This window comes from Dermacentor silvarum, chromosome 7 (assembly GCF_013339745.2).
Source record: "Dermacentor silvarum isolate Dsil-2018 chromosome 7, BIME_Dsil_1.4, whole genome shotgun sequence".
NCBI classification, from domain to species: domain Eukaryota; kingdom Metazoa; phylum Arthropoda; class Arachnida; order Ixodida; family Ixodidae; genus Dermacentor; species Dermacentor silvarum.
The window spans coordinates 23,965,164-23,988,846 of record NC_051160.1 but is presented as its reverse complement, the minus strand read 5'-3'; the positions used below and the strand labels follow the sequence as shown (position 1 = coordinate 23,988,846).

Below are 23,683 nucleotides of genomic sequence, written 5' to 3'. Positions count from 1 at the left end.
TAGTTCCAAAAATATTTTTTTTGTTGCGAAACAGTACGAGCCAGCGTATATTTGGCACATCAAGGCGGCAGTACTCATGGTGATCCGGTGGCCACTGTGTAGATATTGCGAATGAGGCAGTGCAGCTCTGAACAACAAAACATGAATTTATTCCCACTACGGTGAGAAGCCTTGCCCAGTGCTGACCGTTGGCCATACATGGTGGTGATAACTGTGATTTTACTCTTTGTATGGGGCTGTAAGAAAAGAAAATTGAAGTCACTGCTTGAGAAACATGGACAACCAAACATTTTACGATCTGCGCAAAATTTCCTGAGGAAATAGGGAGAAACAGAACGCCGCATCCGACAATTTCATTCACTAATCGTCACACACACGACTTTTTCGCACCAGTTATCACCAGTTATGCGCGATAACCTCACCTCAGAAATTTTTGCGCTGATCGGCAAAGATTGCCAACGCCGTATACCAATAAGTCCGAAGGACTACCCTTTTCAACTATGATAACATCACCCACCGAACAACACCACCCGTATGGGCGCTTATAGGCCCACTGGACGACTCGGACCCACAGCTCAGCATGGTTGTATGGCTCGAAGGTTCCTGGCTCTGGTATCTGGCTCTACGCCAGCGGGAGGGCAAGTGCAGTTGGTGAAGTCAGCAACTTTGCTCAACACTGTGGCTTAGTCGTCACCGTATTGTCTCACCTTTGCGGAGTTCAGCACCGACACCTCGCAACATGGTGTTTTGAGCTTATACTTATATATTTATGTACCGATCATCGTGGTGTCGCTGCTCCCAGCCCTCGTCCTGCGCTGTGGTCTTAGACAAAGTCGACGTCGAACCATCAACATATCGTAATATTCGGTTCTGCATCTACACCAAGCCGCAAGCGTAGTTCATAACGGTGCCCTCATTCGCAGCCCCTGTCTGATCGCGTATTTCTCAGCATCATCATACGTCGAGATACTTCAAACCTGTTTATCGCAGCGAACAGTGACTTAATGCTCCTTCTGTCTGCCGTTTGACTTCCGATATCTGTCTTTCACTTTAGCTTATATTTTGTTTCATGCCTGCGATATACATAGCTTGTCTGTTCCTTGTCTGCTTCTTTCAATAAACTCCGCGTCTCTTGTCTGGCGTCTAACGAAGCCACGATCGAGTCTCTCTCCGCGCGGCACGCTATCAAGTGTGACGTCCTCCTTTATTTTTTTTGCAATTTTCAAAAACAAGAACAAGGCTGCATCAGCAGTATCAAGGGGTAAATAATTCAAGTCATCAATAAACCAGCAAAAAGAAAAAGGAATATTTTGAAGAGAACTTGGTTCGCGCAAAATATTGACGCAGTACTTCGGGGTGACTCAGACTGTCCTGAACTAATGCTGCACCGACTCATTGTAAAGTTATACTGCATCAACTTGTCCAAAAGCGGAACATCAAATTAAGAGCTGAGAATCGGTATGTTGAGAAACTTAGTCCCCCAGGTAAGCATAGGTCTGCAAAATAAACGGAAATCACTTACAACGCACAAATGATACGTTTTGCTTAGAGCCTTCCCTCGGACTAGGATTCACCAAAATTCTACTCAGCCGGGCTCACGCAGACTTCGACTCAAAGGCCGGTCTGAGTCAATCTGAGTGAGCCGACTCATGAGGGAGTTTGCCGACCTATGCGGGTAAGAGAGGATAACCGAGAACGCTGCTTTGCTTTGTAGGCTGATCTAACGAGCTGAGCGGATGGCCCGTGCTAGTGGGGCCTTGGAAAAGGGGCACCACCCTGCGGGACAAACTTCGTCTTTAACCCCCTACCCCCTCTGAGGACTAGGGTAGGAGCCTGTCTGGTTTCTAAATATAATAAAGTTTTACTACTACTACTACTACTACTACTACTACTACTACTACTACTACTACTACTACTACTACTACTACTTTGTAGGCTGCAAATACAGATTACCAACCTTTCAGCACATGGTGCGCCTCACCAATACGTCGAATTCCGAGGCCCCTAGAGTGGACGTATATCGATCCCGATGGCTCTTTAGCAGGACAAGCAGGCACCGATTCGAGGAACAAAGAGAGACGAAGAAAGGTTCGGTTAGAGCGAAGATAGTTGGCATTCGCGAGAATGCGCAAGAAGTTATTCACAGGCTTCTCGGTACTGTGTAAATGTAGGAAGCATTGCAGCACACATTACAGCAAGTAGAGATTTTGTCAACTTGTGATATTTTTCTTATTTATCTTTATTGCTGCTATCTGAATTGGAATCGCCGTCAGAATTGCAATTGGAATATGTCTGCTTCTTTTCCTACTTTAAGTTTGTGGCCAGAGCACCTGAGCACAAAGCCTGGTTTAACAAGAAGTGCAGAGAAATGAGCAGTCTCTCGTAACCGAACCAATGATGGTGTAAAAGCTTTGTATAGTTTCTCATGACACTTCTTTTGGATAAATACTGCAGGAGCAAAATCAACGTACCTGCATCAGGCTTACTGAGTGTTTATAAGTGATAGTCTGTAAATATTGCGCTTCATCTGAAAGATTTTTGTCTCTCATTTCATCTATTAAAAGTGTATTGATGTTCCCTCACTTGTGATTGAAACTGTGCAATCTCTCGTCTGAGGGCTCTCGAGCGAAATTTATGCATGCGACTACATGGAGACTCAAGCAACAACATCATATCACCTGCCGTTCATTTCCGCCTTTTTGAAGAGTTGAATAAAGTTTGACGTTTTCAGCCATTGATTTCAATTAAAAACAGACGCGAATGTGACATATACACCGGCACATACACAGGCTTCCAGTGAGGAGGTACCGTAGCTATATTTGAAGCCAGGAGCTTTGTTCAGGAAAAAAGAAAAACCATAATCTCGAACAATCTCTGGCTCTCAGGAATGAGCCACAAACCCAAGGGTGGTCCAAGAAAATTCTAGAGCTACATCAAATCTCTCCTAAGAAACAATGAAGCATTTCAACTGTACGTCTGCGGTGCGAACCGGAACAATTGGCAGGGAAAGATGTAAGAAAAGTTTCACAATTGATTTCTGATTTCTTTGTCTGTATAATTCAAACTGAAGAAAATGGTATTATTCAGTGGGCTTTGTGTGTGCTCAGAGTACACATAGCTTATAAAGGTTGTCCATGTAAACTCGCCAAGTGTCAAAGCCGTGTTGAGGAACTCAGTTTTCGACTAGTGGGCACCTTTAGTCGGACGTTGCAGGAGTGGCGTGATCGTGTGAGCTGAGAGTTGACAATTAGTTTTATTTTGGACATGGAGCATGACTGCACAAGTACATGTTGACGAAGCGTTATCAAGGAGTCCTGTCTTTCAATGACACCGAATGTCTCGGGAGCCAAGAGATTCGGTGCAAGACAATCCCAGAGTGAGATTTCCTTGAACGTCGCATACCGCTGCAAAAGTGGAACGTGTGAGGCAGTTACTGCATGAAGATCGCCGTGTCACTGCGTGCATACCAGAAGGTCAGGTCTAAAACTGAACATGGATTTGTGACACCGGCTATTACGCAACAATTTTGGGAAGTGAAAACAGAATGCTGAAATTGCTTCTAACATACTGACACACGAACATAAAGAAAACAGACGAACAATTGCTGCTGTACATTTGGAAGAGGCCAGAAGTGATCGTAATTTTTTGTTAAGCAGTATTGACGGAGATGAAAGTTGGTGATCAATACCGTTGCGATCCTCAAAGGAAGCGACAAAGTGTCAAGTGGTGAGGTCATGGTTCGCCTTTCGCTAAAGAAGTGAGGCGACAGCCACCGAGAACAAAGACAACGTTGATCGCAGCTTTCGATGCTATAGCGCCATGATGCTTGGTGCACCATGAATTGCCTGAAGAACAAACAAGAAACCAAGCTTCCACAATGCCATGTTAAAGCGCTTATGCCAAGCAATTCGGCGGCGTCCTTCTTGATTTGTCGTCATCTGAGTAGTGGTTCCTCGTGCGTGACAACGAGAGGCCCCACACTACGGTTGTATAAGTCCGGGATTATCTAGCCAATCATCATACTCCGGCGCTACCACATCTCTCCCATATTAACCCGACCTGTAGCTGCGTTATTCCTTTTTGTTTCCCGCGTGAAATCGCCGCGGAAAAGGAATCATCATGAAGACATGGCAACAATGCAAACTGCTCAGATTTTTTTTTTTTTTTTTTTGCTGAAGAGCATCCCGAATAAAGCTTTCTCTGATTGCCTCCATGACCTCCCGAAGCAGTGGCGATTGTGCGTGCGACTGTACCGCTGCAAAGCTGTGGCAGTTGTGCAGATAGTTGAATAAGTGATTTTTCTTCTATGGGTTGAGTGTTGAAACATGACAATGGCTGTACATGAGAGGAATTGTGGCGGAGTCATTCGAAAGTGGTGGTGGAACGAGCCGCGAAAGGGTGAATAAAGGGGACTAGACAAATGCGGGAAAGAAAATGGAGCTGGAGGATTTTGAACTTGTGTAAGGTGGGAGAAAAAAATAATAACGTAATGTGAAAAACAGCGGGGTTTGGACAGGACACCCATAACATTAAATAAGGACCTTCTACCAAATGTCAGAGCAGCATCGTTAAAATTAATAGGAACGAAACAAGGAAATCCCAGAAACTCGAAATTAAAGTACGAAGAATTTAATGCACGAATGTAATGAAGATAAAAGCAGCATTAGGTCAGGGATATATATATATATATATATATATATATATATATATATATATATATATAGAGTAACGGGATTTTTCAATGGGCTAAGCGTATTCAGCAAAATGAGAAGAACGACTTAGCGGTTATCTTACGTATCTTACCCAACAGTTTCGGTCGGTGGGCCGACCTTTTTCAGGGGATGAAAAAAGTAGGTCCACCGACCGACACTGTTGGGTGAATAAACCAAAGATAACCGCGAAGCTGTGCTTCTCATATATATATATATATATATATATATATATATATATATATATATATATATAATAGCTTTATCACGTGACTGGCTTCCCACACTTAACGCACATACACTTTATTCCACTTTGACACTCTTAATGCTACCACGCTTAAAATAGCCAATAGCCTTTTCTATGAACCATTTGTAGTCATTAATGGTGTGGGAGATTTTGCGGAGGATCCTTACAGATGAGGCCCTCGGTGTTGGTACTGTAGAAATATACTGAAAGAAATATACTGGAACAATACAGTTCAGGTCACTAAAGTTGTGCTTCAGGGTTGCCCACTATACCCGTTCCGAGCGCAGACCGAGCCATCATCCTTTAGTCCTATACGTTCCCTCGCGTAACGCGCACGTGCATGAGGTGAACTGAAAAAAAAATAGTTTGTGCGCAGCAAAGTACAAGCTTACATGCACATGGTTTCCCCGTACTTGACTCTTCGAAATGAACCTCCGATGAACTCCACACTGCCGATGCAGTTATCCGTCAGCTGCAAAGTAAATTGCATGCAGGTAAAATGAGTGCGTCTGCACATTCGGGCGCACACTTAATATAGAGGAACTGTCCGTTCCAACCGCGTACACATTTCGCTCAATAGTTTGACGGTCACTTCGGAACCACCACGGCTCTATTTCAGTATACAGCAACCATGCACTTGACCCCGTGCCTATCCTGCGGAGTCAAAAGGAGGAGCGCGAACTTCGTGCAGGACGCATAGTATTGCTTTTAAAATACTACGCAGAGGAAAATCTCACTCATTCGTATATGTGAGTTTCTTGAAGGTCACTTTGACATCTTGAGGATGCTGGGCAAATTTCGCTACTGTTCGTTTTGAAGCTTGATTGGCCTAAAACATGATTATGGTTGCGTAAGTGAATTGTATTTCTGTTAATAAACTTTTCATTAGGTGTTTTATTTTCATAATACTGTATCATGAATCAATGTTTACTCATATGCTAGTCTAAACAAAGAAAAGGGAAGCCTACGCTTGATACTCACACAGAGTGAGCGCCTGTCCTCCGAATGACATCTGCATAAAGCTAGTAGTTCTGACATTTGATATAAACTATCTTGAATCATTGTGCATTAATGATATTTTACTGTGCCTATTATCACAGGATAATCTATAAAGGCAACGTATTGAAGCTGACGACGCTATCCCCCAGCGGTTGCTCAGTGGCTATAATGCTCTGGTGCATGCTGTGCGTGACAGTGGGCGTTCGACTCCTTGAGACATTGGTCACGTTCAGAAAGCGCCGGAATACAAAACGCTTACTGATCAAGCTTTTAAGTGCAGGTAAATGTGATCGAAAATTAATTTAAAAATAAACCTTGAATCACGTGTTGTGTGACTACCATTTACAATGCGATTATCAAAGGCCGGGTGGCCCTTCGCACCGGTGCTCGGCTATCAGCCGTCGGGTCATTTCAAGGAGTAAAACGTTCTTAGACCGCGGCCTTGTTTATCTGCGATGCGCAAAGCCATAACAACGCTGCTGCGTTTCTGAAAGGAATAGTGACGTGACATTTTTTATACTTTTCTTTTTTTTATTTAAATGAAGTTTCCCGACCTCGACACCCTGAGAAAGAAATACTGGCAAAATGGAAAGAAATACTGGCCGGTCTATATATAGCGCCGCGCGTCACGGCGCTATATATAGCTAGTTGGTGCTGCGGTTTCGGTGAGTTCAGTCGTGACGAACCTCTGACTTCGACTTCTCAGACAGTAGCTGCGCCCGGCTCCTTTGGACGACCACGCGAGCACGCGAACAAGGCCGTCGCATTGCTTTCGTATTCATCAGCGTAGGGATCCCTAAGTGCCATTCACTATTTTCAGATGAGATTGTCCAAATAACGTGACGCCGGTTTGATACCGCTCAACACCGGATAAATTTGAAATGATTTTCTTTTATCATTGCACAGCGGCCCATACCAAGTGGCACACACCCAGTGGCCCAGGGTGGCGGGAAAGAAGTTCATTAAAGAGCGCGAAACCCGCAGTTTCACCCACCAAGTAACCCAAGCTCATGCAACAGTTGGTTCCAAGCCCGGTGCTCTCAGCCCAGCAGCTCGGTGCTCCATCCATTAGGCCATGGACTACCCGGTGGCCCAAGTTGGCGGCAAGACGTTTAGAGACACAGATAAACAGATAGCTATCGGAAAGTTTAAAGTTCGTGAAGTAGCCTAAGAATGCTAATCGCATTAAAACGGGTGCTTTTTGCTAGAATGATGCATAAGGTGGGAAGAACAGTGCTTACTCCGTCACTTATCTCGGGGCACCGTGACTTCGTTGGATAGCGCCTTCCTGGTTTGCACACGGTGTTCACGGCTTCGAAATTAATGGTGGCACTGTTACCTTCCCGCTGAAAAGCAGACGTACGTATTAGGCAGGTTACAGAGCGTGACGTCACGAAGAAGCAGAAGCGCTGGTGTAACATACTGGGTAGGTAAGAAGGGAAAAAAAATCGACGAGCTCTAGATGCGCGAATTTTTTGCGAAGGCATGGATAACAGACGCGGCCAAGCTTTCAAAAGTTAGCTCACACGTTTTTATTCAAAGTAGCGAAGAAGAAAAAGATGAAAAAAAAATGAACGTATTATCTGCTTTTGTTACCTGCACTCCCGTTTGTTTGCTAACACGCAATTTATGTATAGAGGTAATAGAAGAAAGTACAGCGACCAATGCAATTTTCCTAAATAACTTGAAATCCTTGCATTGCCTATCGGTGCCTGACCTTATCGACTGATGGTGACGGAAATCGACTTGTAGTGCATTAAATTATTTCCATGCTAAGATACACCAGGAAAGCAGAAATATCACTTTGGCGGTATGTGTCACCACCCCCTTTCAGAATGCTTGCTCATTATTTATATCATTATCGTGATCATGGAATTCGGTTTATCGATATCACGCCCACTAGGAGTAAGAAAAAAAAAGTTGGACTAGACGCTTAGGTGGCCATGCACATGCTACCTGGTCACGAAAAACGAACGGAATATAGGAGAGATGCGCCGGAAATTTTAGTATGTTTTTAATGAACGTTTTAGACGCAACACTATACTTTTTAGCAGAAACTCCACTATTTAGAGTGTTGTGACGGATGTGTCAATTTATGGAAGCTGTGTTGTTGATGTGCGCTAACTACGTCCGTCGTGCATGCATTGTTTTGAGAAAAGTGTTATTTTAGGCTTAGATTTACGAGTACCTATTTTGGTGCAAGTTCGCTTTAATGGAACTGGGCTTAAAATGCAGAAATACTTTTCTAACATCCATACGTCTGCCTCTTGGGTTGCAAGAAACTTTACGCAGGTATAGATTTCCTCTGCAGGGATGGAAATTCCTATAGGGTAGTGTAAATTTTGTTAACGATTGTCTTGCTACCAGTGAGCAAGGCTAGCAACAACAGTCATTGTGATCTATTGAGCTTACCGTAACGCCGATGATCTTGGTCACGCGTTTAGCGTGATTTCCGGAATACCGGTATCTCAGGGCCAGCTGACGCGCAAAACGCATGTAGCGATGAAATTGGGATTTCTTCACCACTCTTTCTGCGTCCGAAAGAGTGGAGCACACGATCACGGCCAGAACCAGAACGGCAAATGCCGGGAGGAGCCTCATATTCGGAGTCGAAAGAAGCCTGCCACGAAGTGGGCGGGGCTGTAGCAACACCAGACACATCGTGCTATCGTCTGCTTCTAGTACTTAGATACGATTGATGACGTCATCAAATTTCACCGTAATTTAGTCACTTGGTATTTAACGACCAGTTTGTCACGTCGCCGATGGTTTCTAAAGGAGAGCAGCAACAGCTCGCAAAGTGTCATCATCTGAATGGAGTACGTGACAAAGGTCTGAGGATCAAATGTGAACTGTTGCGTCATTGCTGCCTATTAGATCTACCATTCTCAGAAGCAGCAGCTCTCAAGAGATCGTGCACGCAAGAATAATAGGAAATGAAATTTTACGCCGAAAGGCCCCGTACACCATCTTACTTCGCAAAGCAGCAAATGAGCATTTCAGATCCAAGTATGTGTGAAACTTCCCGCAAGGTTTATATAGTTGCGCCATCGAGGGTTTCCTGTAGCATATATTTGAGCGTGACACCATCGGTTATATTGATCTTTTGTGTGAGCGCAGGAGCCTAGACAGGAAGAGAAACTATCACACTTTTGTTTAAAGTGCGAACTGTGTACCTGCTTGAGGTTCTGTCGCTAACATCTTAAATCACTCGAGACCGTTCTTTTGTATTTGTTTCCTTGTAACATTAGATGAAGATGACGCACGCCTCCGGGTGCTATATTTTTATTGTTATGTGCGACTTTGTTTTGACATGCTAAACTATTTCCTTTCTTCTACCCCCCCCCCCCCCCCCCCCCCCCCCCCCCATGGTGCATTTCATTGTCCTGCTCCTGGTTCCCTTCAAAGAAAACTCCCTTGGCTCTAGTTGTTTAAAGTTTAAACTAACCTCATCATCTAGCACAAGCCGTGTGGTCTTGGCAGTCTTCCTTTATGAATCGTACTTGACTTTATCTCCGTCATGAATTTGCATGCGTTCTTGAGTCAGGCATCGTATAAAAGCTGTTCTCTTGCAGTATGGCGTTGTTGTTTGGAATGCATTCCCTATGGAAGCTTTGTTAAAACTATAAGTTCAGTTCATTGCTACATATGAGGCAGCCGAAGGTATCGAGAAATTCACACATGGGATGCCGACAAGTTGCGAATTTCAGTCATATTTTGCAGTGGTTGGTGGGAGAAATTGCACAACCAAGAAGGAAATCGCCGGAAAATTAGAGGTGGACGTCCATTTACAAGGTTTACTTCCTTATAATTTTGGTCTCACTGTTTTTAAACAACTCGTTGTTTATTTAAATTCTATAGGGTTTAAAAACTGGTTCTTCCGGTGATTTTTCTGTAGGTAATTCTCTGCAGATCAAGATCATAGATACGTAAGTTGAGTGTTTAGAAGAAACACCATCTTCCCTGAAAAAATAGACACCACTAAGCACGTCGGTTTGTCAACTGCCTTAACTTTACCAACTTCATCTATGAATCCAGCAGATATGTACTACATTTATGGCCAGAAGAAATTCTTTCCATTGCACCATGATTTTACTAGTCGTAACATGTACCGACAAGACTGAGAAGCCCATTTGAATTTGACAGCAGACTGAGGCGACCATTTGGTTCCCTCAGAAGGGTGTTGTTTGTGCTCCTCATTGTAACCTGTCTTTTCACGAGCGGAATTTAAGAACTGCAGCCGTAGTTGTACGTCTTGCACCATCCGCTTAACGAACGCTTTAAAATACCTTATGCGAAAAGTGGGAATCAATGGTGCTCAGGAGGGTTCGGACTCACCGGAGGCGAAGATGTGTATGAATACAGCGAGAGAGGATTTGCCTTTCAAATAGGAGATAATTTATGCGTGGTCACGTAACGCAACGCCTGCTTCGACGGCGGAGTCGCCCTCTATTAGGAACGAAGTTGATGAACTCATGTATTGCGCCCTTTGACAGACGGACGGGGACAGAATCCTTCATTCGAGCGCTTTGCTACGGTCGTAGTAAAATCTTTTCACTAACTAAATTGTAATCGGCGAAGGCGTGGGCGTCGTCGGGCATCGTTTATTTCAGTCTTATTGTATGCTGTAAAGGACCCATAGAAGTTTCTTGCTTCTTTTGACTCTCTTTAAATATGGAAGCATCAGGACATTAATTACCGATTGCGAGCTGTAGAACTTCAACTGGAAGGCCCTAGGGAGAAATTGTGAATGTGATTTTTCAGACAACACCTTTTATCGACAAGACTTTATGACAGGCGAACACTCCACCGCCTTACAAAGTGCAAACTGTGGTAGAGTGAATGTCGAGAAAGAAGAGACTATGTTTTACTTCCTCGGCTATGACTGTTCACTGTGACTGCTTTGCTAGCCCCGTTTCCCCCTCACGTGTGCGCGTGATGATGGTAGCGACGCCACGTCGCCTTGACTTAACTGCTGTTGTCAACGTCCTGCAGCATCTGAGCTGCTCAACTCCGCTTCCAACAATTGAGTGACGGGAGTGGATCGGGAGCTTGATCTTGCGGGCGTGAAGCGACATGATGCAAACATGGTGGGACACGCCGTCTTTTCCAGGAACAATTTCCTCGCCGATAGCCACGTCACCAGCTTTCAAGGCAGATGTCAGTGGCAGATGACTATGATGTGTTCCACGAAACACCAACAGGTAGTCTCGCCGCTATGTATACGCCACGTTCGATCGAGTGTGGCCTTTTGGCCACAAGCTCTTCATCGCAGATAGTTGGCCGTTCATCTGCAGGCTTTCCGATGCCGATTGTTGGTAGGCTCACGAAGCACTTCCCTGCAAGGAAATGGGGCGGCGTTAATACTTTCAGAGTGTCTTCGCTGTTGAAAGTGAGCGTATGAAAGTTTACCGCAGATTCCGCTTCAAGAAGCACGATGCCGAGTTTTTTTGAGGGTGTGGTTGCTGTGAATGGAGTGTAAGCACTCTCGATGAAGGCGGCTGCGGACTGCTGGTCAATGCGGCTAGTTCGATCAGAATGTCTTACTGAAGGCATTAGTCGCAGTCAGTATAATTGTTAAGCTGAGAATTGGCACAAGATACGCGAGTGCTGGAACTACATTTCCTGGGCATTTTGTGATCTCGCGCTTGTTCTGTCTACGCATCTTCTATAATGGGCCTGAAATCACGGCCAACTGGCGACCTGTCCAGTAAATTGAACAGTCACGTCGGTTTCCTCCACCACAGGTGCTTATTCATCGTAAGATACGACGCAGAAGATCCACGTGTATATAGTATACGTCCTGTTGATGTTTGTCTTATGAACGTTTGGCCGCAGTTTCCGTGTCCTGCGGACATCCTTTGCATGCCCGCGAGGGACATCATGCAGACATGCTGCGTACACTTTAAGGACATATGCCAGGGTCATTTTTACAGCGTTCGCTATGATGTCTATTGTGGTCACAGCACACGCTGTGCGACAGATGCAGCGGGCAGAGTGCCCATGCATCAAGAGCAGGTACATTGTGTGCGTCTGTTACCGGCGCACGCACACACGTGTCCGGAAGTGCAGTACACTCCTATTTTTTATGCCTGCAGCTCTGCCCTAGGGCAGGGCTTCTCAGGACCTATTTTATAAAGTTCTTTGTCTGTCTGTCTGTCCGCCAAGCGCAGGGGGCTAAGTAACTGCAGTTGAGCTAACTGCAGTTTTGAAAGAAAATTGCGTCAGAAAATTTGTAAAGTACGGCATGCACTCGAGCTGCACACATGTTAGCTTTATATTATGATTTGAACATGTGAGAAAACACAATTCTGTTATGGGGAAGCTCAAGAACAAAGCATCAATTGGATAACAAATATTCATGTGCATACCGGAAAAGGTCCACGTGGGATAACCTTCGGACATCCATGGTAGGATATCCGAGACAGCTGCATGTGCGATATCCTTGAGACGGATATCCTTGAGTAGGATATCCCAAACTGGACGTCCGGTGGATGTTCTATTTGTCTCCGAAACGGTGCATGGAAATTTGGACATGATTCGTGTGTCCTACGGACGAAGTGTTTTCACTGGGCACAGCGTAATATTTACCATGCAGGAAAGGCACACTAAGTAGGCAGAAACTGCCCCAAGAAACTAAAGTGCGGAATGTGTAGGCCGCGTGCCAGACTCTCTTCCCTAACAGAGCGAAATAGCAGCTTTTTTTCTTCGTCAGATAAGAATTCCAAAACTTGCTGAGATTATCAGAGCGAATGAAAAAGATTAATAGCGCCATTCTTAATAGCGTCAATGCCCTGCCGTAACCGGTGCAAAGATCTTGTATAGACCCACGCCTGTATTTATTAGCGCAAAGCTCTTTGTGCCTACCTTTCCTGGGTTCGGCATGCTGACGAGTAAACTAGCCGATCCCACATACAGTGCAATCGAACCTAGGCCGAAGTCCGGGAAATAATGTAATGATAATCTAGGCAGACCTTGGAGACAGTATAATCAAAACTGCACCGATACAGAAGAGAGAGATAGAGAAGGCATTGAATAATCAGGGTTATAGTAATCGATCCATTCCCTCCGTCCAGAAGCTCGCTGGTCCCGTTCGCGTCATTGCCGATTTAATATAAACCTCCAGATACTGTTGGCCACAGATGGATGCGGCCCGAGTCAGCCACTCGGCAGAGGGAGTAGGCTGAGTTGCGTTTTCGGAGGGATGTGATGGAGGTCGAGTTCCCCACCCTAGAATGCGTGTGGCGTTGGGGTGGCCAGTTGCAGTACTTGCACGTTGTTGAGGGAGGGGGGGGGGGGTCAGTTCAGTCCAGCTATAATATTGTTCCTGGATGGTGTTAACAAGTTATTCGTTTGGGCTTGCTTAATAAATGTGTCTTGCCTTCGTGTCACTACACGGGAGCTTCCTGACGATAGACGGGAAGTTTTCTGTGCTCCTGGAATGGATCTGGAGGATAGATTTTTCTGGCTCTAGGAGTGGCTAGTTAGATTCGGGGAAGGGGGGAGCCCAGCTTAACGCTTCTCGGGTGAGCTGATTCACACTTTCGTTACCCTCTAGTTATTCGTGCTCTGATAGCCAGAACCCTTCCTGAGGCCTTTTCAGGTGTTTTCTTTTGGCTTAGCAGACCTGATTGGGGATCTGACCTCGCTGAAGGTTTCTGCATGCTTTCTTAGAATCCCATTAAAATTATGCATTTCCTTTCATTCGAAGGTGTCATTTCCGTGCATTTGACGATAGCTGACATTTCAGCCCATTGCAGCTCTGTTGTTTGGAAGATTGCTGTGTGAATGATAATATATTGTTTTTCCGTTAAAGCTATGGCTGACGCCGAGGCACCAACTGCTGCATCCATGTATAATGTATGGCGTTTATAAACAGTTAAAAAACTGGTGGCATGTTAATACGTTCTCATCGTACCATGTTCTTTTGTTTGTTTTTCATGCGCTTAGGTATAAAAGCAATTGCTGGTAATTAGCTGTAAAAATGCGTGTATAAGGTTGCAGCGTCGGTATAAGCTGTCGATGAAGGTATGAAAAAAAAAAAGATGTCCACAAAGTGGTGGCAAACTACAATCAAACGTCTCCTGTGCCTCACTGTACAAGATTTAATTAGACGTTTCAAGAAAACTTCGCTTAACATCGGTTCTAAGACGTGCGTTGGACCAGCTTTATATTATTATTAAGCTGTACTGTAATATCTTAAGATATTGTCCTCATATTGTCAGATGTTTTTGTTAAAGAACTTGTCTTTCTTTCATTGTTCTTTTTCACATTTTCAAAATTTCTAGAATTTTTTAGGTTGTGACAACTGCCTGTCCGTCGAGTTTTTTTGTATGGACGTATTCAATGCACACAATCAGAAGAGTTTCACTGAGTTGTTGACTGATTAATTTATCAATCAATTGATCAACAAGCAATGCTTACCAGGAGAACTGTGCGACGCACTGATGTACGTAGGTCCATGACGAGGAGCAATTGAAAAGGAAGCGATGGCGAACAAAAATGTTTATTTCTACTCTGGTGCAAAGGTTGCGTGACCTTGCTCCCCAAGAAGTGAGGCTGGAAAGTGATTGTACAGATGCTCCCGCGTTTTGGCTGGAAGAATAAATTATATTTATATCGACTGCAGTAAAAGTACATCGTGCAATTATTGTAAGGAACGAGGCACTTTAGGCGAGCCTACAAGAAACTGCCCTAAAGATCGGTGGTGAGTCCTCTCTACACCAGCTTGTGCCTCGGTCAAGCAAGCGTTGGGCAGACTTCAAGGGCAATGAAACACTTTTCTTGAAAGCTCAGAAACACACTAGAAGCAATTGCGATAGATTTCAACGAATAGTATAATCCCGAAGAAAGTTTGGAACAGGAACAAATAATATAGGGCGACACAATGAGCGTAATGCTTACTTTCCCCATTTTCTCTCAACACTTCTGTTCTCCTTAGTTAAGTCGGACGATTTAGGGTGGCACCAATTAGGAGTCGATTGAAGGGCCACGCCTAATTTCCCTTCTTTTCTTTTCTGCCTTCTTCCTTCTTCTGCCTTGCACGACGGGCTTATAGAAGCCCTGCGAAGCTGACCTGAGACAAAAGCGCCCGACAGCGATAAAAGTACGTGACCGGTCGGTGACAGAACGGGCAGGACGCTCTAACATTCGCTGCTTGCCCGTTTTCCAAGAGATGTGGAAATGTGGGCATGCTGTGCACGAGCTTCAGCAGCACGGGAGTAATTCATGTTCATCAACATTACTCCACCGGCTAGGGCATTGCTAACTGTAACGTCATCGCTGGACGTAGCATACTGCAGGAAGAGAACGGAAAAGGCACAGAAGAGTTCGAGCGACGAATTGTGTGAGATTGTAGGCGTCCTGCTCCATGAAGCGGAATAATATTTGGCTCATACGTTGACCGCTGCATTGTCTACACATCGGGAACACTTTGTAGCATGTTGAAAAGTGTTTCATTGTCCTTGGTTCAAAGTATTCGTCGAGTGTCGTAATTTTTTTTGGCGTACCTCGACACCCCAGCGCCACCTAGTTAGCTCATTGAAGCTGGCAACCATGACTGAAGTCTCGAGAAAATGAAGCGTACAAAGCACTGCACTGAAGCGGCCGTTCTTCTGACATACACAATTGACTCTTAATGAAATTGAAAAATATTGAATTATCATAAGCAAAAATTGAAAACAAAAACAAAGAAGTGTTCAAAGTTTGTGAAATACATTTTACCCAACTTGTTTCCTGTCCATTAATTGTATTTATATTATTATACTTTTCGTTGGATGTGTGGCTGCTGTATTAGGTGCGCACCACTTTATTTGATATTGGATCGCTTTCTTTCGTATTTCATTTATTTATTTGTTGTTATAGAAGCACCCGTATCTTGACATATTCCTACACAGTGAGTTTGTACTGTTTTTGAAGATCATAATCTTAATTATGTTTATCACCATTATTATCACTATCGATAACCGTCACTACGCTAGCAAGGCGCAGACAGGACAGGTACTACTACGAGCCCTGGTGAAACTATCGTGTACGACGGGGAGCATAGGACAGTAGGAGCTGCAGCGCCCGATTGTGACGCCATCTACCATGTATACTCGGTGAATAAATAATGCCAAAAATTTTGTTACACACTTTGTGTCGTTTTCCGTCATGTTTTGTTCCTTTTTGCCTGATTAGGCATATGACCCAACAAGGCGGCATACAACGTTACACGAGTCAGTGCAGACCGTAAGTATAACTTGCTCTTGCACGGAACACTGAAAATGCCCACCTGGAGAAGACCTTGATGTACCATGTTACTCGTAGAATGCATTTAATCCTATTGATTCCATAACTTCGTATGATTCGCTTGCTCTGGGTGACATATTCTTCTTCCTGCACAAAAGTAAAATGATCGCCACGCGATGATCATGGAATGCATTAAGCTTGTTTCAGATGGAGAAATAATTTTGCACTTTCTTTTTCGCGGCTGCCATTTCCGCACATGCGGATTTCGCATTGCCAAAGGGAAGTAAGCGCAAAGAAACACGAGGCCAAAAGAAAGCACGGTGGACGGAGAGGCGCTACTATCAACAATGACCTTGTTTCACTGTGCCAATCCTAACTAAAGTACCCTCAGCGTCACAGATGTCGCGAACCACGTTACCTTCCGAAGCATAATGTAATCTATCTATCTATCTATCTATCTATCTATCTATCTATCTATCTATCTATCTATCTATCTATCTATCTATCTATCTATCTATCTATCTATCTATCTATACATACATACATACATACTACATACATTACATACATCATACATACATACATACATTACTACATACCATCCATTACATACATCATCATAATACATACTACATACATACATACATACATACATAATACATACATATACATACATACATACACTACATACATACATCTATCTATCTATATATATATATATCTATATCTATATATATATACATATCTATCTACACTCACATCAAACCCGTGGGGCGAACATTTTTCGAAAGGTCTCCTCTTGTCGACCCGTTTGCACCGCTTATCCTTGGCGTCAAACTTGATGGTGACGGTGGTGACCCTACCGTTTCTCTAATCAGTTAACACGTAATTAGCGAGATCTCAGTATCAGTCGATTATGCAATTGCATCGTTTGCGCAAGTACGGTCCGCCTCTTCGAGTAATCCAGCTCAATGACTAGGATTGCGCTGTTTCCCAGGGGTAATATTGAGAAATTGTTCATGAAAGGTAAATAAAAAAAAAGCACCTTGAATACGGGACTACCACTTTGCCACTGCAAGTTTGTTACGTTAACGCGATCGTCTCTTTTCTGTGTTGATCTTGTGGTCTTACGAGAAAAAAAAATCCCCGCTGTATTTTGATCCATGACTATGCCATAAGTCAGGAGTGTACAGTGGCAACGGGTAAAGGTTAGCACCGGTGATCGGAGCGGCAAAAGCGCGATAGGTGGCGTTGCAGCTGACGACGCGCTGAGAGCAAGAATACCGAGCCGTTGAAGCTGCGGCTTGAAAAAAATATTTTTTTTAATTTGACGTCTGACCAGAATGGGAACGTGAGATGGGAAGATCGTGATATAGATTAACGATTGTTCGAAGGATTTTGTAGATAAGTGCCGACCTCTCCCGCGCTGAAAACAAGAGAAGAGCCAGCACTCACGCTCCGCATGATGACGATTACGGCGAAAGCCTTAGGTGTCTATGTTGGCGGCGCCATTGCGGTGACCTTGCGGTGACCTTGGCGAAACTGCGCCGTGACGCAAAATGGCCGACGCCGCAAACAGTAAAAACACGTCCTAAAAATGCTCGGATTGACGTCACGTTTCTCCGGGAGGTTCCTTATAAACAAAGTAAATTAGTGTAACTGAAAAGAAAATTTGGTAAATTTTGGCCTGGGTGGCAATGGCACCCAGGCCTCCGCGGTGCGAGACGGGCACGCTTCCCTAAAGCCACGGCTGCTCCACGGTTGTGGCTTACTACAGGTGTGCCTATATAGTGCGTGCCTGATTGCACATGTCACGTGGTCACAGAGGCGCGCTCGTGCCACATTGCTCGCGCGTTCGTCGTCGTTTTTTATCCACAGCTGCGCTCCGATGCCGCTCATCATGCCCGCGCTCTCATATCGTAATCGTCGGACATTTTTTTTTTCCATCCATACTCTAAACGTCTATTGCTTATTTCAACCGCTGGCCATTTAACGCTCCTATCAGATTTGAAGCACAGCGCTTCTGGAAGGTGAACGTTTTTTTATGGGCCTTGGCTTAGTGAGTATACCTACCCATTGCACTAAATTGTGGTGACTCGTCTGCATATAGTTTTCTGCAGCGGACACATACCTGACCGGTTTGGAAATATTTTGCTCCTGTGCATTTTCTTCCCCTCGGGCAGCCGGTTGGGGCATTGAAAAGCCCGGCATAGCCCTCTGTAGTAGTATCATACGCATTTTCTTCCGCGGTTTCTGGCTTGCCGTTTTTGTAAAACTGCATGGACGTTTTTGTTTCCATCATTTGCAGGCTATTTATCGTCTCGGTTTCTCTCACTTTCTGTTCTGCATACTCGTGCACAGCAGCACCTTGTATCGCGATTTTTCAGCTCTGGCCGCCGATAAGCTGCGCTATTTTTTTTTTCATTGCCACTATACGTAACTAAACGAGCAAACAAACAACTAAATTGCACAAAGTGTCGAAAAAACAAAGCAAGCACGGTACCCGCGTAGACGCAAAGAAAATTGGTTGAAGAATTCAGTGAGCTTACCTGCAGCCAACAGTTAATATTTTTGGCTTTCTTCCTTTCCTCATCTTCGCGGTGCCAACGCAGATAGAGTACGCCTGCATGTATAAATGCGCGTTGGACGTGCAAATCATTTAACTCGTAAGCGCGGCGCTCCAAGTTGCAGCCATCGGTACCTAGTAAAGCATCGTTTTGTAATAGTCAGTTGAGTCATCGGTGATATTGTCACGTACCTCTTACCTCGTTTAGTTATTGCCGCTGAGCGTTTTTCATCGCGTTGTAACCGTTATCAATTTATCGCTCGACGCAAGACCTGACTATACCCTATCCGAAATTTCTTGAACGTTGTCGCGAGTTCTTTAGCAAAAGACTGCAGAAATTCGGGCATCACCGGGATGTATAAAGCCAGATAGAAAAATTTTGATACCGACTTCCCGTTCCCCGCCTCTGTTGACCGCCTGCCGCAGGAGCAACAAGATCACGAGAACTTTCCCGGAACAAAAATTACGCAGATCCAACACATACTTTGGAATCTGTGAACTAAAGCTTTGGTCGAGCTGTCTGTAAAAAAAAATGCTCTACGACCAACAGGTCATGCCTACATTCGTGTTTACTTTCAACATATGCAGCGTGAACCTTCACGAAATGCTAAAGAATCCATCACAAGGGTCACACTCTAACCTCGTGCAATTTCTATGTTTACGCATTAGACCGCTCACCAACCATGCCGAAATGAAAACACCAAATCAGGTGTAGGCACAGTGTTAGACGTCTACGGAGCGATGTCATGAGAATTGGGCCAATGGATGAAGCTCGTCGAGAGAAAAGTAGTGATGACGGGTGCATGCACAGCGAAGCACGACACACATCCAACTACAGCTAAGGATTTTATGCCTCTTATATCACGGTGACCCGTGCGCCTTCTGGAGGATTGGCCAAGAATGCGCCCATAGCCAGTGGCACATTCTCGATGACCCAAGTCAAAGAAAATCAAGTAAATTAAGGAAGCCCTTGAATATTGTGCGCTTTTCCATGAAAGGTGTATGGGCTTATGAGCCGACATTATATGTTCAGGTTCTGCGTCGGGATTTATTGTTTGATTGCGCAGAAGACAGGTGCGTAAACTGGCACTACTTTTTTGGTAAACGTGGTACAGGACGAATATTTGCTTGAGCTTGCAGTCGGCGCGCATATAATGTTTATATATAAGTGCCGACAAACATATCCGGGCAGATACCATCTGGCCCAGCAGCAGCAGCAGCAGCAGCAGCCAGGCCGAATCCCGGGGAGTCATGTAAAGAAAGCTTCGCAGTTTTTAAAGAACGCCTCACCAGTCTGAAGAGACTTAACGCATTCATTTAGAGTGTTGCTGAGAACGAAAAGATGACATGAGATGATAATGCATTCTTACGGCAATAACGCAGTTCATTACATTGTCTTTTAACGTGCTCCATAAGTACGGTTAGCAGCACGTCCAACAAGCGACTGTAGCTGGATCAGTTTTCGGGGCTTGGTATTGACCACTCGGTTTACGAAAGCTCTCTGCTGAAATTCGGCATAAAAATGTCACCGAAAAACATTGGCATTCTATAAACGTACTCACATTAAACCTGGGGGGCGAACACCTTTCGAAACGTCTCCTCCTGCCTCCCCGTTTGCACCGCTTGGCATCAAACTTGATTTTGACGGTGGTGAGCCTGCCGTTTCGCAGCTGCAAAGTAAACAAACGGTGCTTCGGGTTGGTGTGTGACGAGAAAATGGACACGACGACAGTTGTCTCCAGTGCACACTGGTCAGTGCTACTGCGGGGAACAGATCAGGAAGAGAGTAACGTGAAATAGAGGCCAGATGAAAGAGGCGTCAAGCGAAGTGCCTCATATACCTATAACACCTGGTACAAATGAGAACATGGACATTTGTATTTGTGCGCAGTTCCGTCTCTACGTTTTGTGTGACAAAGCCCACATTGTTGTGTCTTTGTGCTTGTATCATGTCATCTGTGTAGTTCCCTCTGTAGTTCAGCCTGTGTGTGTCATCTGTGCGTCGCGACCTCATCTACATGTTTCGAACTTACCACACTATGTGGAGCAACTTCTTCTGGTCCTTTCTATCCGTATTTTTCAGTGTGTCCAGGACTACAAGCGGACTTAAAATGGCCGTATAATGCAATACAAGCCCACGCCACTCTAGTAATTATCTATGGTACAGTGCGCCGGTTACGTTCAGGATGTGAAAATGTGCACCTTTGTAAAGGGTATTGCGTTTATTGCTACTCGGCAAGGCAATAATGATTCGAGAGCTCGGAGCGGCCAGCTATGAGTTGTGGCTGCGGTGAACCTGGCTATACTCGCTTTTTTTTGACACGCATCAACGCCTCTCATTGAAAAAAATTGCGTTTTTGTTCCTGTGTACGCTCTCCGCCAATATGAAAGGGAATACTTCATCTGTCTTCAAACAACAATTCTTGTACACGTGCAAGTCCGAACCTCATTTACTGCTACTTGTTATTGTGTTCTACTGTTAGAGGATCCCGCTCATGGAACTTTTACAGCGAAGCTGTCTATGGCTAGGGTTCTATGCATTTCTCGTGTCCGTCAACAGATCTGCGTGTGCAAAAACTCAGCTCCCTAAGTTGCTGCACAATCGCTTCATTCTAAGCAAAAGCTTATACGTCTCATCACTTGGATATGCATTTTCAGTAGATTAGTTATCGAATAGGCACCACTTTCAAAATCAGCAGACTCTCAGGTAGATAGTAAGGGTTTCTCAAAGATTTGCCGCTGTGTGTGTGACCCGCGTCGGCCATGTGTACGCTCGCACCGCCTTCCCTTTGTCGACACCCGCCGTGTTTGCTCTGTGGCTATATGGTGTTGGGCTGCCGAGCACGAGGTCGCGGGATCGAATCCCGGCCACGGCGGCCGCGCGAAAACACCCGTGTGCTTAGATTTAGGTGCACGTTATAGAAATCCAGGTGGTCCAAATTTCCGGAGTCCCCCACTACGGCGTGCCTCACAATAAGATCGTGGTTTTGGCACGTAAAACCCCATAATTTGATTTCTTTTCCCCTTTGTCGCCATTCCAAGCGCTTTCGTTCCGCTCTCCTGTGACGCGCGTCTGCTTTCCGCCGGGTGGCGGTCCCGTCGTGCGTGTCTAGTTTGCTGCGGATTCCCGAGGTGGCGGTAGTCTACTAGTCTTCCACGCGAGTGTATGCCGCCGATCAAAATAAAAGTGTGCGTGCGCGTGTCTTTCTTCCGGACGACCACCGTCGCCGCTCAAGAGAAATAAAATTTGATCACACCTTCGATCTAAATTCTGTGTCACCTCTACTGTCGTGTGCTAAACTGATTCGCTGGTAATCCACCTTCGCAGCATGGGAATGACGCTTGATTTCCTTTACAGGCATATACAGAAGGAAAAGAAGCCGATACACGGGATCGGCCTTACGGGCACGATCGCGCTCGCGCTTACGTTCGCGTACGGCAGCCTCTTCTGCCATGCGCTGCACCCGCGGCCTACCGTGTGACGGCCGGGAATGCATTGCGTGACGCGCGTAATGCAATGCAGATATATACAGTACGTCTGGGTAGCGTGGCGTTGCAGCTCCCATTGTTCTTATCGGTGCAACTGCGAATGTAAACTTTAGGGTTCTACGATTGTGTGCGCAAATTGTTCTATTGTATGCGCAGATGCGCAGACAGTTCCACTGTGTAAGTTGGCTTTCCTGCAGTGCGTTTTCGGCGCTCACGTACGAATAAGGTAGACATAGAAAGCATCGCTTTAAAAGAAAGCTGCAGTTGCCGGGAAGCTTGACAAGCATTCAGGGATCTTTGAATGCTATCGCGTTCCACTCTTAAAGGCGAAGCTTAAGCGTCCTCCAATTTTTTTTTTCAGGATGAGTGCCTGTCTGTGAGAGGGGAGGGGGGTATTGGTCCGGAATAATTTTTTTTCGAGGGGGGGGGGGGGTCGGGACCCACTTGGGGGGGGGGGGGGCGGGGTGTTAGGGGGGTGTATAAATCCATGCACTCACCGTTTCTCTTACCGCCCGTATTTTCACCAGCTGCAAAGTGAACTTTGTGGCAGGACTTGGAGGCGAACGCGACCATCCTACGCGCCAGGCCAGTGTATCTGGGGAATCTGGACTTGTCCACTTTCTTGGATTCAGGCTTGGCAAGGACTGTAACTAGGACGAGGAGCAGTAGCCATGGAAGCAGACGACACGCAGTGAGCCCCATCTTTCCGGAAGCCTCCTGACAAATAGACGCGGGTCTGCAGGACCACAGATCTTATGCCGATGCTCTTCTTCATGCGAGGCCTATAACCAACGCTGCTGCAGGTTGAGGGCGAGGAAAACTGTTCTCTTGAGTAAGAAGGCAGAGAGGTCAGCCAGAAGCAGATTGACGTAGTCACGCTCTTCACTCGGAGAAAGCGTGAGAGGCAAGAAGGCTATGACACGTGACGACGAAGGCAGTAAGTTTAAGCTCGAGAACATATAAGCACAAGACGAATGGACCGCTCTGCAGCGTCAGTCGTCTACTGCGTGACGTAGCATCCCAGAACTTGGCAAACTATGGTAGAGCTTCGTGGGAAGACCTCATGTCAGATGCAGTGGCTCGTATATTACGCGGATGCTTCGTTTGTAGTGTGGCCGTGAGACTTGGCGCACAAAGGCGCCTGAATAACTTGCGCCTGCTACATATGTTACAAAGCGTATGCTTATATCGTCTCAGCCTTTCATGGTTCCTGTCGAGGAAGAAAGGAAATTCAAGAGTTCGAGCTGGCTTGATGGGCTAATGGAAAACGGGAGTCCCTCTAACGCCGCAGGTAAAAAAGCCGCGCCGAAGGGTCACGGCGTCTTGTTAGATGCACTCAGACAACTGCTACTGTCGCATAGAAATGATCTTTTTAGAAGCCTTTAACGTTCTGTTTCCGGCATCGTAAATCACTATGTCGAATGATGCACTTCCATTCTTCTA

At 45.3% G+C, this 23,683-nt stretch overlaps 2 protein-coding genes and 1 long non-coding RNA gene across 6 annotated transcripts in view; 1 reads left to right on the top strand and 2 right to left on the bottom strand.

Moving 5' to 3' along the window:
* Window positions 1-23,683, top strand: part of LOC119457742 (serine protease inhibitor 42Dd) — a 123,280-nt gene that overhangs the window by 55,539 nt on the left and 44,058 nt on the right. The gene's annotated exons all lie outside the window — the stretch shown is intronic.
* On the bottom strand, window positions 177-8,631 carry LOC125946649 (uncharacterized). Its single transcript, XM_049670349.1, has 5 exons — window positions 8,368-8,631; window positions 7,197-7,301; window positions 5,349-5,428; window positions 1,958-2,035; window positions 177-236 (listed from the first exon to the last, which is right to left on the bottom strand). The coding sequence occupies exons 1-4, from the start codon at window positions 8,614-8,616 to the stop codon at window positions 2,005-2,007; spliced, it is 465 nt and encodes a 154-aa protein (XP_049526306.1). The 5' UTR covers window positions 8,617-8,631; the 3' UTR covers window positions 177-236; window positions 1,958-2,004.
* LOC125946651 (uncharacterized) lies at window positions 14,425-23,119 on the bottom strand. The gene is made up of 5 exons (XR_007467744.1): window positions 22,738-23,119; window positions 20,314-20,421; window positions 18,735-18,808; window positions 16,229-16,332; window positions 14,425-14,550 (listed from the first exon to the last, which is right to left on the bottom strand). It is a non-coding gene; the product is annotated as an uncharacterized LOC125946651 (long non-coding RNA).